A 14,043-nucleotide genomic window follows, 5' to 3' on the forward strand; every position below is an offset into this window, starting at 1 on the left:
CACCCCATCTAGAATTTCTTCTGAGAATTGGAGCTAAAAAGAACAGTTATCACAAAGAGGAGAATATCAAAGGAATTAGAATCAAGTTTCTACTTTCTGTTTCACTGTTAGAAAAACTGCACTGGAGCCATAGAAAGATTTTTATCTTAGAACAGAGGTAAACTATATATTTGGTTTAGGACTAAAATAGCACTGAAGATTTGATAAGAAAAGATAGTGAAAATTCTTTGTCTACTATGCTCTTCCCTTTATGCTGAATTTCTTACAAAATTTTCTATTTATCTTTTTATATATTTTTATAAAATATCTAAAATCCTTTTATAAGAATAAGTTAGTATTGATATTTAGGAGGAAACAAAATAAGGCAGTAGAAAGTTCCAATAATTTATTTTTAAGCTGGTTTTTCTTCTTAAACTTCAAAGACTTAGAAAGCTAATACTAATATCTCTTTGCTTTTGCTTCTGCTTAAAATAATTTCAAAAACCATGAGAGCATTTCCTGAGAATAGATTTTACATGAATCAGAAACCAGCGTTTGTGTAAATAGTACTATGGAATCATTACCTCAATTGACTGAGTTCCAGAACTGGTATAATAAAGGTTTCTTGATATCCAGTCTAAGGCTAGGCTCATGGAAGAGCCCAAATTAGATAGAGGAACAAATACTGTCCTGTTGGTTCCATCTGTCTTCACTCTGTGAATTTTACCCTGAGAAGAAAGACAAAGGAGAAGTGAGCTGTTTCAAGGCCACCGCTTCAAAATGAAAACATTTTCTTCACTGCAGCTACTGCCAGCTACCATGTTTCTTTAACACTCCTCGGACTTGCAGAAAAGGCAAAGGTTCGGCACCATTGGGTGGCCCCCCTGTGTATAATGCTAATGCCAGCAGCATTTTGAAAACACTGAATTTTAAGTGTCACAGGAATACATAACGCTTAGCATTCTGAATATCTCTGATATAGGCCAAAGTCATAAAAATAACCCAAGTCACAGGCTCAAATTAGGAGACCAGGAGTGTATTTTTCATAGTGGTAACAAGTATCAAACATGAAGATCTTCCCTCTCTTCCTCAATGGGAATGGCAATGGAATTGGAGAGGTGATCTTTGTATCCTGGAGGCAAAGATTCTGGATAAAGGCCCCAGCAGCCACATCAAATGCTTTCCTGGAATTCCCTTCGGGAACTACTGCTTTTTGTATTGAGCTATGATCATTTTTATGTTAGTCTAATACAAGTTTACACCCTCTTAAGAACGACTTTTGTGACTGCTGTTTCTAGGCATGTAGTCTATAGTTGGAAGCAGTTAATTCAGTGCAGGACAAACAGCAAGCACTTAATAAATACTTGCTGAATGAATAAGAAATATGCAATAGATTAAATGTACTTATTATTCTAAAGCTAAAGAGTATTCCAATCTTTGCTCGAAGCCAGTCTCCCATTTATATTCCTCACTGAGTCAAAAAAAAAAAAAAACTTGGTGGTAAATTCTTTATTTCCAGACCATTCCTTTTATTCACCCAGCAAAAGTTTGCCTATAAGAAGGCACCAGTGCAGGTTCTTTGAGGACAAGTTATATACTTTGAATGTTATTCAAAACTTACTGGATTTTCAACCCAATAGATGAATTCCTCTGAGTCATCAAATTCAACATCATAACCATTCTGTACCCCTGATATGGGAACCATCGCATCATTGCTCTTCACCTCAGGATTAAGGGAGATTCCAAAAATTACTCTGCGTCTTACAGTTATTAAGAAAGGTTGATCATCTGTGAAAATAGCAGAATATCAGTCAAAATTATATCCCCCTATTCCCAGACATGTACAGTAATGAAACGGAGTGGATTGTTACCATCATGAGACAAAATGCCACTGCAGCAATAAATACAAGGCATGGTAGATATTTCATTGGATAACCCAGGGCCTTTCGTTAGATTTCAGTGGGTGCTAGATCACCAGGTGTCCGACTCCACACACAGTGTTTCTGGACTTTCCCAAGGCAGACCAGTATTTACCTTGCTCTTCATTAATCCCTTACTTACACTGATAAACCATCCACGTTTGCCAAGCATCACGTCAAGAAGTTCTTCCATTTCTACCCACAGACAAACTTCATTAATACTGAGCTACTTAGAGGAAAGAACAGTTGGATTTTGCCAAGAAAAAAAATTTATAAACTATTCTTGGTGAATGACACTTTATTAGTTTAAAGTGTGTTCAGAAAACAAAACTACAAAGCATTGCCTAGTGTTTATTAGAGACTTTAATTACTAAATAAATCCAATTTATAATCCCACCAATTGCTTTTTGACTAGATTCTAACTCTTGGAAGGCAATGACTATGTCTAATTTACTTACTATTATGTCTCCAGAGCCTGGCATATTATAGTTGCCTAACTGAATGACCAAATAAATGAATAAACGGATGAATGCATAAGTGAATATGTAAACAGTGTCTTCTAGAGTTCTCAAAGTATCTGTACATTTTAACTTAAACATCCTCATATCTTATTTAATTAATTCACTTAGCCTCCTAAATAGATAATAAGAAGTCTTATTTCAAAGATAATCTTCAAAGATAATCTTTATACTAGCTGTAGTACCATTATCCAAAAAATCTAAATTAATGAAATTCAAGAGTGGGGTTTTATTTTATAATTCCTCTCTAAGTAAAGGATAACTTTGGAATGTGAGTTCTGTGTTATTAAGACACATATATAAGATATATTGCATATTAAGATAAAATATAAAATGTTTAATCATTGCAAAATTTTCATGGGCTAAAAATGTTTTATTATTTTGATAATCTGGGAAGTCTTCAGCAGGATTATTTTGACATTTTTTTCTTTTCTTACTTTCACATCTTATTAGCTTTTCCTTGTTCCTGGTATTTTTATTACTGAAAAATAACTCAGAATTTATTAACCTAGTACACATTTAAAGTAAATTTTGCAACTATTAATGCTCTTTGTTTTTCAAAGTTCTACAATATATAGCATTTAGTTTTTTACAAGCCTGCAAAGTGTTTTCAACTGAGGCCAATGACTTACAGAGGCTATTTAACTTCTGCAGGAAACAATGCAGTAAGAGATTAACTCACAGGCCCGTCCTCTCTTGGCTGCTCCACATTGCCCCTCTTCTGAACTGCAATAGCCATAATAATCACTCCCATTTATTGAGAATATGTGGCACACACTATGCACCATGCAAATATTATTTCACTTATCTCCCTAAAGCCTCATAACCCTGTTTGTTAGTTACCACCCTCATACCCGCCCCTCCGCAGCCCCCCACAGACACAACTTTCAAATGAGGCACAAAGAAATCAGGCAGTTTAACCAGAGTCACACAGCTAGGTCTCTTGGACTTATTTGTTCCAAAACCAATATTCTTAGTCACTTCTTTGAAAAAAGTGCAGGCTAGATGCTACTTATTGAATATCAATTACCACTCAATTCATTTGACTTAATAGCAATAATACAAAATGAAAGCTATATTATGAGTTTCACATGTACCTTGAAATTACAGAAATGATATTTAATCATTTATTATGTTATAAATGCGCATTGATTCAGTAAAAATAAGAACTATTTCTCAATTTTGCAGGAGACGTTTAAAAATTTTACTTACTCAAAATCTGATACTGCCCTTTTTTATAGGTAATTTTCCTCTTAAAGGAATTCTCAACCGAAACACTGTTTAGGACCTAAAAAACTTTTCCTTTCTCATCAAACATGGGCTTTCTTGATTCCTCTGAGGAGCTCTTCTCTCAAGCACTCCCCTAACTCTACTCCTCCACTGGCTGCTTCTCTTTCCTGAGGATGTGTCTCAGGGCCGTTATCTGCTCACTGCCAGCATACCGAGAGGGCCTATCACCAATAAACAACTTGTGAGCAATGGAACAGAGGGTTGGGTATCATTTAATGCTGCACTGCTGGAAAGTGTGAGGGCCAAGGTGAAGGATGATGCCAGAGAAGCACTAGAAAGGAAGTGACCACTGAGACAAGTGGCCTAAAAGGGTGCTTGAAAAGTGCTCTGTAGGAAAGAAAAAAAGAGGAGTGATTTTCTGACAGTGTACACCTGTAAAGGAGCAAGCAGGTGAAAAACACAGGACCGGAGGAGCCAAAATAATGATGATGATGTTGATGATGATGATGATGATGATGATGATGATGTGGAGGACTTGTCATTCACTCAACATTTACCGATGCCACTGTGTGCCACAGACAATAAGTATACGTCGACTAATCAGGTGGAGGCTCTACTCTCAAGGAACTTCGAGTCTAGAGGACAAAGTATATGGGCCCTTATAATTCCAGATGATAACGGCCAGAAAGGAGTAAGCACAGAAGAACCTAGAGTTGGATGGAAAAGAGTTTAGGAGGAGGTGATGTTTAAGCTGTCCAAGGTCAGTATGTCTCACTCTTTGGAAATGAAAGATCCTTTCTTCACTTTTTTTTTTCAATTCCTGATTCCATTAAGATTAGTGTTAGCAGAACAATGAAGAGACAACAGTCAAGAATGGGAAATTTATGTCCTAATTAAAGGGTGGCATTTATGACTCCAAACCTAGGTCCTCCTTAACTCAGGCCTTGCACAAATTGACCAGCACTGCAGCCTGTCCTAGAGTATAGGCAAGGAGTGTTTTCTTCTTCTTTTGTACATGATCACTGAAACAATTGCCTTGTATCTCTCAGACTGAGTCAGAAAACTATTTTGGATGTAAGGTTATTTTAAGGGATGCTGGAGAGATGTTAGATATTCCAGACACTTAATAAATACTATTTTAATGGTTATTGAACATGTAAGTCAAGTAAAATGCTTTCATCTATAAAAGTTAACAAGTCTTCTAAACTTCTTGTTGAAAAAATGTGCAACTTTTTTGTAGTCAACATATATTGACACTCATTTACCCAACTAGTACTCAGAAACCAGTTGGGAGATACTCGAAAAGTTCCACGTCAGCAAAGTCAGCTCATGGAAAATCCACTAGTGGAATTATTTGTGAAACAACAAAAGGTACTATTCAGAATTAATATTTATCAATCACCATCAGATAGTAATACTGATTTGATTACACCAATCCCCAATGCACAGTTCAACAATCTTTGTGTGGTGAAAGAGTGCTTTGTATCCAAAATGTCTATAGCCCAGTTTAATCTTCTGCTGAAAGCCTCTGAAGACACACTGAATTACACAATGTCAACAAGGATTAGATGCATAATAAATCTCTGAAGAAAAATGGAAAATGCCAATCTTTTTGTAAGTATTACCAATAATTAAAATCTTTCATCATGAAGGTATCATTACAAAATATTACATGCTGATGGAATAAGCCTACATCTGCATAATTTGTAAACACCATAAATTTCCTGGATTTGGCATATATTTTATGAACTAAATTTCTCTCTGAATTAGGACTCTATTTTTTCTTAATTTAGGAATTTTGTCATTAAACTTTTAATTTTAACTTATCTACAGCCATTTTTACAAATATCAAAACACACTCACACTTCTTCACTGAGAAATGAAAAATTTGAGCTTAGAATAACTCTTAATATTTTTAAGCAAAAGCAAATTATTTTTAAAAAGAATTTATTCTACATCAAGCACATACTCCAAAAGTAATCTTTTTTTGTGAATTGACTACGTTATTTCCTTCCTTATTCTCTAAAGTACTTAGTGTAACCCTTCACATAATCATCAATCAACCAAATAAAATATCTAGGATGAGATGAAGATTAAATTGTTCAAATAATCACTTAAAATATTTCATACAAAGAAAACTTTAAGCACCAGATAGTAATAGTAAAGATAGTGAAATTGGAATCAGAAGACCTAGGCTCCAACACTCATCACTAACTATTGGCTATGAGAATAAAAATGAGATAAGGAAACTGAAAATGAAGCCATATGCTAATATCAAGAATTTTTACTTCTAAAGTACAGAATTTGGAACTTTCCTTTGTCATAGCTTGTCTTGTCAGGTAAGAGAAAATGTGAGAGTAAAGACTGCTGAATCACATGCACACATACTATTAGCTCCATATACAGAAACTATATTACAACTGAGGGGCTCAGTTAAATCACCCCAGAGAGCACGCACTCTCCACAGATACCTGCTGAATCACAGAGAACACAGCACACATTCCATCAGCAAGTGGTTTAGAGTTTACAATGCTTTGTGCAAACTATGGCAAGCTCCACCTTCAGGGCACACTTAAAGGGTATACTGTACCTCTCAAGCAGGTCACAGAATCGTGTGAGAGACTCCATCCCGAGGCACAAGCACAGGAGTAAAGCTGTGGCCTCTGTGAGGAAAGCAGGCATAGTTGGCTGCAGGGGGCAGAGGCACATGAATTTATGCCTGCAACAGAAAGAGAAGAGAAGTAAACATTGCAGAATGGAAACCCCATACACACATTAAGATGCACAGAACAAATGAATAAAGAAAATGTGAGACATTATATATACACACACACCCCGGAGAATATTATTGAGCAATAAAAAAAGAAAGAAATCCTGCCATTTATAACAACATGGCTGGACCCTGAAGGCATTAAGCTAAGCCAGAGAAAGATAAATACTATATGATCTCACTTATATGTGAATTTTCAAAAAAAATGAACTCATAGAACAGATTGGTGGTTGCCAGAGTCAGAGGGTAGTGGGTAGGCAAAGTGGGTGAAGGTGGTCAAAAGGTACAAACTTCCAGTTATAAGATAAATAAGTCCTGGGGATGTAATATACAGCTTGATGGTTGTAGTTAACAATATTGTATTATATATTTGAAAGTTGGTAAGAGATGTTATTATAGTGATCATTTCACAATATATATATATATCAAATCGTGTTGTAAACCTAAAACTAATACAATATTATATGTCAGTTATATCTTAATTTAAATTTAAAAAATTTTAAATATGTACAAAGTCATGTTGTTATTGTCCTCCCAGAGGTTCCCCAATATTTGGAGACATAGATACATTAAATTAGTCCTGTTGGTTGGGATTTTTTTTTTCCTAAACTACTTTACCGTTCCCTAATATCATGCTTTCAACATAAAATTTATAAGAGGCATAAGAGAGAGGAGTGACTTGCACAAGATTGCAGATCAATCCAGTTCATAACCAGGTCATGAACAAACACCCACAAAGTAACCCAAAGCTTAGTATAGAAATATGATACTACATATCTACATCTCCTAGCCTGACATAAAAGAAATCTTTTTACAGTAAATGAAACCAAGGCATGTTCTCCTTATGTGACCTTGACATTTACCCACTATTGTCCAAAAAAAAAATAATTTTTTTTTATTGATGACATCTTTGTGTGTCTCTGTTCCTTGACAAAAGGGATCCTGTGTGCATCCCAAGTTCACAGGATATTCTTTAGATCTTATGTTCTTATTACATATATCTTGTTAGATTAATCCATTCATTCATTCAAAAAATGCTAAGCCTTCCCTTACATACCAAATATCATGCCAAGCAATACTGCAAACATGGGGAATATATTCTGACAAAGGGAGACAGAACTAAGCTCATAAATTATGTGATTTCAGAATGTGAGAGTAAAGAATAAAATATTTATGAGAAGGAGAGGCTATCTGAGATAGAGTGGTCAAGGGCCACCACGGCGTATTTGGTAGACTCCTAAATTACATGAAGGAACAACTCATGCAGAGATCTGGAGGAGAGATGTCCCAGGCAGAAGGAAGAGCTGGTGCAAAATTTCAGAGGTGAGAAGTAGCCTGGTATGTTTCTGGAACAAAATGAAGTCCTAAGTGGTGAGAGTAAGTGGGCGAAGAGACCAAGGAGATGACGGGGGCCCTATGCTCGAGTGCGATGAGAAACCACTGTAGAGTTACAGGGAGAGAAGATTAAGTAACTTATTCCCTCCTCCCACTACTAAGACTAATTTTTTAAATCACCTAGCCATCCACACTTTGCACTCAAAGATAACTTGGGGTGGCCGCAGAAGAGCACCTCCAGGGCAATGTTGCCACAATAAATGAGTCCTAAAAATAAGCTGCTTTAAAAAGCAAAGTGGTAGCAATTAAATATCTAAGGGACTGTGTGTCTGGTCTATGATGTATTTGTCAGCTAAGGAAACTGAGACTCAGAATAGTCACAGGGGCAGTAGGCAACTCCTGAATAAAATGACACAATTCAAATCTACTGTTGTTACATACAAGATTTGAGTTTTCCACGGTAAATAAAAGTAATGGAAATGTTAGGACATGGGTGGTTAGTAAAGGAAAATTTATTGCCCAAACAAATGGGTCTGCAACATTATACATTTTGCATTCCCAGAAAAAGTGTTGTCCAAGCTACTCCTAAGCAGGATGTCTCTCTGTCTCTCTCAATTGTCTCTCATTTACCAGTTGGCTGTTTTGCAGGATGAACAGCAACAATCCCAAGGGGCTGGTGAACGTTATAAATTACGACTGACTGATTCCCTCCATGCCACTTGTTGGCTTGAGTAACCTTTTGAGTACCACGGTCAGTCCAGTACACAGAATCTTCAAAGAGAGTTAGAGCGTAGGGATGCCGCATAATCTGTGAAGCAGGAGAGAACAATGAGACCTCGCCCAGAAATAAAAACCAAGGTGAACAAGGTTAAAAAGACTGCCTAACAGGTGGTATCCTTTAGCATTTAATTATTTAATAAAGATATAGGAAAGTCATTGTTCAAGAGACAGACAAAAAACATACTGCTTGATCTATATCTCCCATTATACCACACAAAATCCTTTCACATACATGTGTCATTTAGTCTTCTGTTTTATTATGGTAATTACACTGGGCATCCTTTTTTACAAATGAAAGCAAAACTGAAACACAGAGTGTACGGCGATTTATCTGGATTTCTTAGTCCCAAACCCTAGCCACCACCCAGTTATCAGCATTGCCTTGTTCTGCCACTCAGAGATGCACATAAATCTAATACAGTTTAGATGCATATTTCCTGGAGGTAGGGAGGCCCTTGTGGGGTCTCTGCAAGTCACAGAACTGTAAACAATGACAATCTTAAATAGAAGTCAATAACGGTTCCTTGGCAAAGTACATATTTTCTGTATTTTCTCATAACTTGTGAAAATAAATTCAATAAAAATAAAAAAACACATAACGGGCTGTGATTTAATTGAAGATGTAAATATAATTATCAATAATTATTATAATTATTAATTTTTGTTTAACACTTTTTAAAGGCACAGAAGCAATAGATTAGCATCTGTAGATCAACTAAATCACACAAGCACTTGATCCTTCTTGGATGTAGCACAATCCGATCATGAACTAGAATAAAAAAATATATTTGTTAGTAATAAAAGAAGAATTGGCTATTATTCCTATTGTTATTTTTTGGATTGACCATATAATGTCTATGACACAAAAATCAAATTCTTAGTTTTCTTGTTACCCTATCTGCTTTCTACTAAGCAACCGTTGTGGTTTTAGTTTAGTTTTCCTCACTGCCAACTTACCAAATCACCAGCTATCACCTGATGCCGATGTTGTCCATCATAGTCACAAAAGTCTAAGTAATCAAGATAGGCATCCAAGAAGTAGAGCAGTCTGTTGGGGTAGTCAATGGTTAAGCCATTGGGCCACAAAACCTTGTCTTGGACAATGACAGTGCGCAAACTGCCATCCATGCTGGCTCGCTCAATACGAGGGTGATGGCCCCAGTTAGCCCAGAACATCAGATGGTCACTGTGAAAAGAAACTAGTTACCAACTGGAGGGGATATATTTCAATATGGAAAATAATGGACATCATGTTTACCCTCTGCTTAAAAATTAGTCATCTCTAGTTCAGCATATATGCACAGAGCTTATTATTTCCTCTTGAATATCAGAAAACAAAACTATAATCATAATGCAATCACAAGCCATCTGGGTATTTTTATAATGTTCATAACACGTACAATACATTATGATACTGAAATGTCTCAATGCCAATTTGTGTTTCTATACAATCCATAAGTATTTGATCTAGGAAAATTCATTTGTCCTTGGTTATCTATCCTGTCATGTTTGAGAGAGTCGATTTAGCTCATCATCAGATTCATCATAAACTTCACTGGTGTGTAATACTCTACAATATCTACAAGTCTGTGTCACACTGAACATAATTTGCCCAATTAATCATCTTGCAGAAAGAGATTCTCTAACACAGAGATTCAAGGAAAGAAGAAGCCCTCAGAGGTTTCTAAGCACAGGATAATTTCTCCCGTTTCCCTTTAATCCAACAAACAAAAATTTTCTTCCTTCTATGATATAAAAGAGAACACTAATAAACAACCTGAAACAAAAGCAGGAAAATTTGGCTTTTTTGTTGTACACCCAGGAGGTATAAAAGTTACAACAAAATGGCCCATCTACAAACTATTACTGTACGCATTCATTTGAAACTTAACTATATAATTCTACAACAATCATTTCAATAATTGTATTGCCAGGCTAATAAATCAATGTGGTCTCAAAGTGAACAACCAATTGCTCTTGTGTACTTCACGAAGAAAACTTTCAGATAAATGAAGGATAGCAACAACCAGTTGGATACCTACCATTTCTATAGAGATGTTTAAACGAGATCATTTAAAATTTTATGATATGTACATCGGCCTGTTGCTTTACTGTTATTTTTCCCTCATTATAACCATGTCAAGGCAATATCATTTTTTTTAAAAAGTCTTACCTGACCCTGGGATCTAATACTAGTCCCCTTGGTGTTGATACATTGTGACTTATTAGCACAGTCCTGTGGTTCCCATCCAGTTTAGAGACTTCAATTGTTTGTAGAACATAGTTTGTCCAGTAAAGATTGCGACCTACCCAGTCTACCACAATACTTTCAGTCATAGTGATGCCGCTATCGACTACCTAAAGACAAAAGTGAGTAAATAGTGAATCCGAAAGGGAATAAATGAATGCTAACATGGAAATTATATGAAAATCTGGAATAAGGCATCTAACTTGTCCTATGATTACCTGTGAGCATCAGAAAATTTTGTCTTCCCATGTAGATAACCACCAAATTAACGGTAGGTTTTCATAGGAAAAATATTCAAGATTAGGTAGAATTGAATACTTTAGGATAACTGTGATGGGACTGGTATGTAGTTTCATTTTGGTTTCAAAGAGTTTACAATTAACAAAAGCTCTATCTATCTACTCACTAAATTGGCAACTCTATGAAACTTTATAATGTCCAGATGCCAAAAGTAACATCTTTATTAATTAAGTGCCAACAATTACAAAGTAAAGTTCTAAGGGGCAGAGGAAACATAATCATCAAGGATCAAGAAACTGAAATTGGGAGATGGATTGAGAAATATGACTAAATTAAAACTAAGAAAAGCAACTCCTTAATGCCCCTGCATTTTCCTCTGCGGTCATCCTCTAGAAAAAAATTGCAAAGAGGACCTCATAGATTTTGTGAAGTCTGCATCATGTGACCTGGAATTCAGAATAATGGATTTGTCTTCAGAGGCCACATTCTTATCTAAAGCACCCATAGATTAGGAGTTATGAACATCCAGGCCTCTTGGATATGATATGGCCCAAAGGGGAGTATGAGAAGCTAACCAGAATGAGGTAGGGCCTTCTCTCACTGGCCAGTTATAGCAAATAGAACCAACACAAGGGAATTTAGTCATGCCAAAGGTCAGGAGAAATGTACTTACCACTTTTTTGTCTGTTCCATTTTGTAATGCACTCCAGATTTTACCCTCAGTTCCATCAGACCAAAACACACGACCACCAACTGAATCAAAGTCAACAGCTACAATGCGAGAACCATCCTCAATAAGTGCATAGACATTGTGGACATGGGAGGTGATATTGTCAGCAATAATTTGGTTCTGGCTTGCCACAAGTAGCAGAAGACTTTCAGATGCTGTCCAAGAAGAAAATGCAAAAATATCAATGATTCTGGGAGAAAACAAAACTAAAGAGTCTCAAATATTTGATCTAATACTTTTGGTAACAGGAAGATGTAATGCCAAACTATAGTAACAGGAAAAACAAACAGAAATTCCTGTAAGAATAGTTTTTAATCATGCCATTCCTTACCTAGTTAGCTGATTTTCATGAGTGTTTAAAATAAGCTGTTTCTGAAATCTTTTTCTTCTTTGAATTATACTTCGATGTTTGTAAATATCAATCTGGAGTAAACTATACTTGCATTCTTCTTGTTACTACAGTTACTTTTGTACTTTGCTTAACTTCCTCCCTAGATTGGCCTCTTGATAGCAAAAAACATGTCTTAAATATTTTTATTTTCCCCAAGGCATTCAGCTGTGGCAGAGACTTCTAATTGTCTTGCAATATCCTCCCCTCCCCTCGCCTCTTTTTCCTTTTTAGTAATAAATCATGCCAAGTTTCAGACTGGCACACAGCTGCCCAACTAGAGGTACTTCTCTGCCTCCATTTCAATTTAGAGTGACCATATGACTAAATTCTGACCAAAATGGTGTGAGTAGAAATGATGTATCAAATTCCAGGTCTCATCCTTAAAAGGAAGCTACTTTCTCTCTACTTTCTCTTTCCCTTTCCTACTTTACAAGAGGGGACAAAGACTGGGGCAATAGCACTGGATCCCTAGAAGGAAGCCACACGATGAGGATAAGAGCCCAGCTTTACCCCCTGAATTGTCTACCATACGACTCCGACTTGGAAAAAAAAGTGTCTATTTTGTTCTAGCCTCATTTATTTGGTCACTTTTAAAGCAGCTGAATTAATATCCTAATACATAGTATAATCACTTTCACATAGTAGAAACTGAAATTAATATTGGGTGAATTGAATTCATTAAGCATTATATATAGATGTTTAAATATAGAAAACATTTAAAAATCATTTAAAAATAATAATAAAATAATAAATAATAAATAATTATCCTCTATCTGTATATATTTTAACCTCTATTTCCAAAAATATACCATGACCTTTATGTATAATAACTCATTTAAGCCTCACAAGAAACTGAAATTTAAGAAGGTTATATAACCTAGCCACGATTTGAGTCCATTTGAATCCTAATCGACATTGTCAAATCTCTATATGCAACATTTGATCTTAAGCTCTTGGGTATATTGTTGACTAGCTGGAGTTAGTTCACTTTAAAGTTCAGTTATTACCTGTAACTTTGCAAGTCTTCCCATCAGTGTCTAACATGTATTCTTTATCACACCAGCACCGGAAAGAACCTCTTGTATTATGACAGTGCTGGCTACAAAAGCCTGGAGTATCACATTCATCTATGTCTTCACAGGTCTTAGAATCATTGGCAAGCAGGTATCCCGATGGACACAGGCACTGAGCCCCAAAGGGCCCTTGAACACACTGGTGAGTACAGCCAGCATTTAAATTTGAGCAGCTCTCCTGGTCTAGAATAAAGAGAATCAGAGAGAAGAAAAGTCAGAAGTCTTTGCTTCTTTGGTTCACTCTGTTGTAATATATGTCATATAGTATCAAGCCACCTTCCATGTAATACCCAGGTAAGAGCTAACAGCAGCATTCACTTGAATGAACTCCACAGGCTGCTCAGTGTCTGCTCTGATTTACCTGAGGATTTACTATGCTTCACATCCACTAGACTTGGGCCACTTTCTTCACTACAACCCTTTATAACTTCACTTAGTGCAATGAGAGAAACTTGGGGAAATACTGTTGACATCAAGAAACACAACTATAATTGATAAAACATGCAAAGAGACCTAAATTACTTCTCGCTTGCTTCCTATTATTCTTCTACCTATACAAAAATGGAAGATAAGACTTTGACTTTCAATAGCAAGGGCTGGAGGGTCTATGAAAATGAATAAATGGAAGGGGAAAAGGCAATCGGAACATTAGAGGGCATATGTCTACTAACATGCCATCATTCTTTACTTTCAGGACAAAAACAGCAATGCTTGAAGCCACTCAAACGGTTCATATGCAAATGCTCTCTATTTCCATGTGTACTCTAACTTATTTATATGATACGAAACATGCACTAGAAGAGGAAGCAAGTCAAAATGATTAGCACATT

The 14,043-nt window shown here is 36.0% G+C and overlaps 1 protein-coding gene across 1 annotated transcript in view; it reads right to left on the reverse strand.

Moving 5' to 3' along the window:
• LRP2 (LDL receptor related protein 2) overlaps nt 1–14,043 on the reverse strand; it is a 180,840-nt gene that overhangs the window by 79,103 nt on the left and 87,694 nt on the right. Inside the window, exons 26-33 of the mRNA XM_039855815.1 lie at nt 13,148–13,396; nt 11,693–11,904; nt 10,705–10,889; nt 9,489–9,717; nt 8,382–8,559; nt 6,237–6,365; nt 1,601–1,767; nt 564–707 (exon numbers count right to left, since the gene is read on the reverse strand). Of these exons, the coding sequence (XP_039711749.1) occupies nt 564–707; nt 1,601–1,767; nt 6,237–6,365; nt 8,382–8,559; nt 9,489–9,717; nt 10,705–10,889; nt 11,693–11,904; nt 13,148–13,396 (1,493 nt within the window). The remainder of the gene's footprint in view (nt 1–563; nt 708–1,600; nt 1,768–6,236; nt 6,366–8,381; nt 8,560–9,488; nt 9,718–10,704; nt 10,890–11,692; nt 11,905–13,147; nt 13,397–14,043) is intronic.

The sequence above is a fragment of the Pteropus medius genome, unplaced genomic scaffold (genome assembly GCF_902729225.1).
Source record: "Pteropus medius unplaced genomic scaffold, Ma_sr-lr_union100, whole genome shotgun sequence".
NCBI classification, from domain to species: Eukaryota; Metazoa; Chordata; class Mammalia; order Chiroptera; family Pteropodidae; genus Pteropus; species Pteropus medius.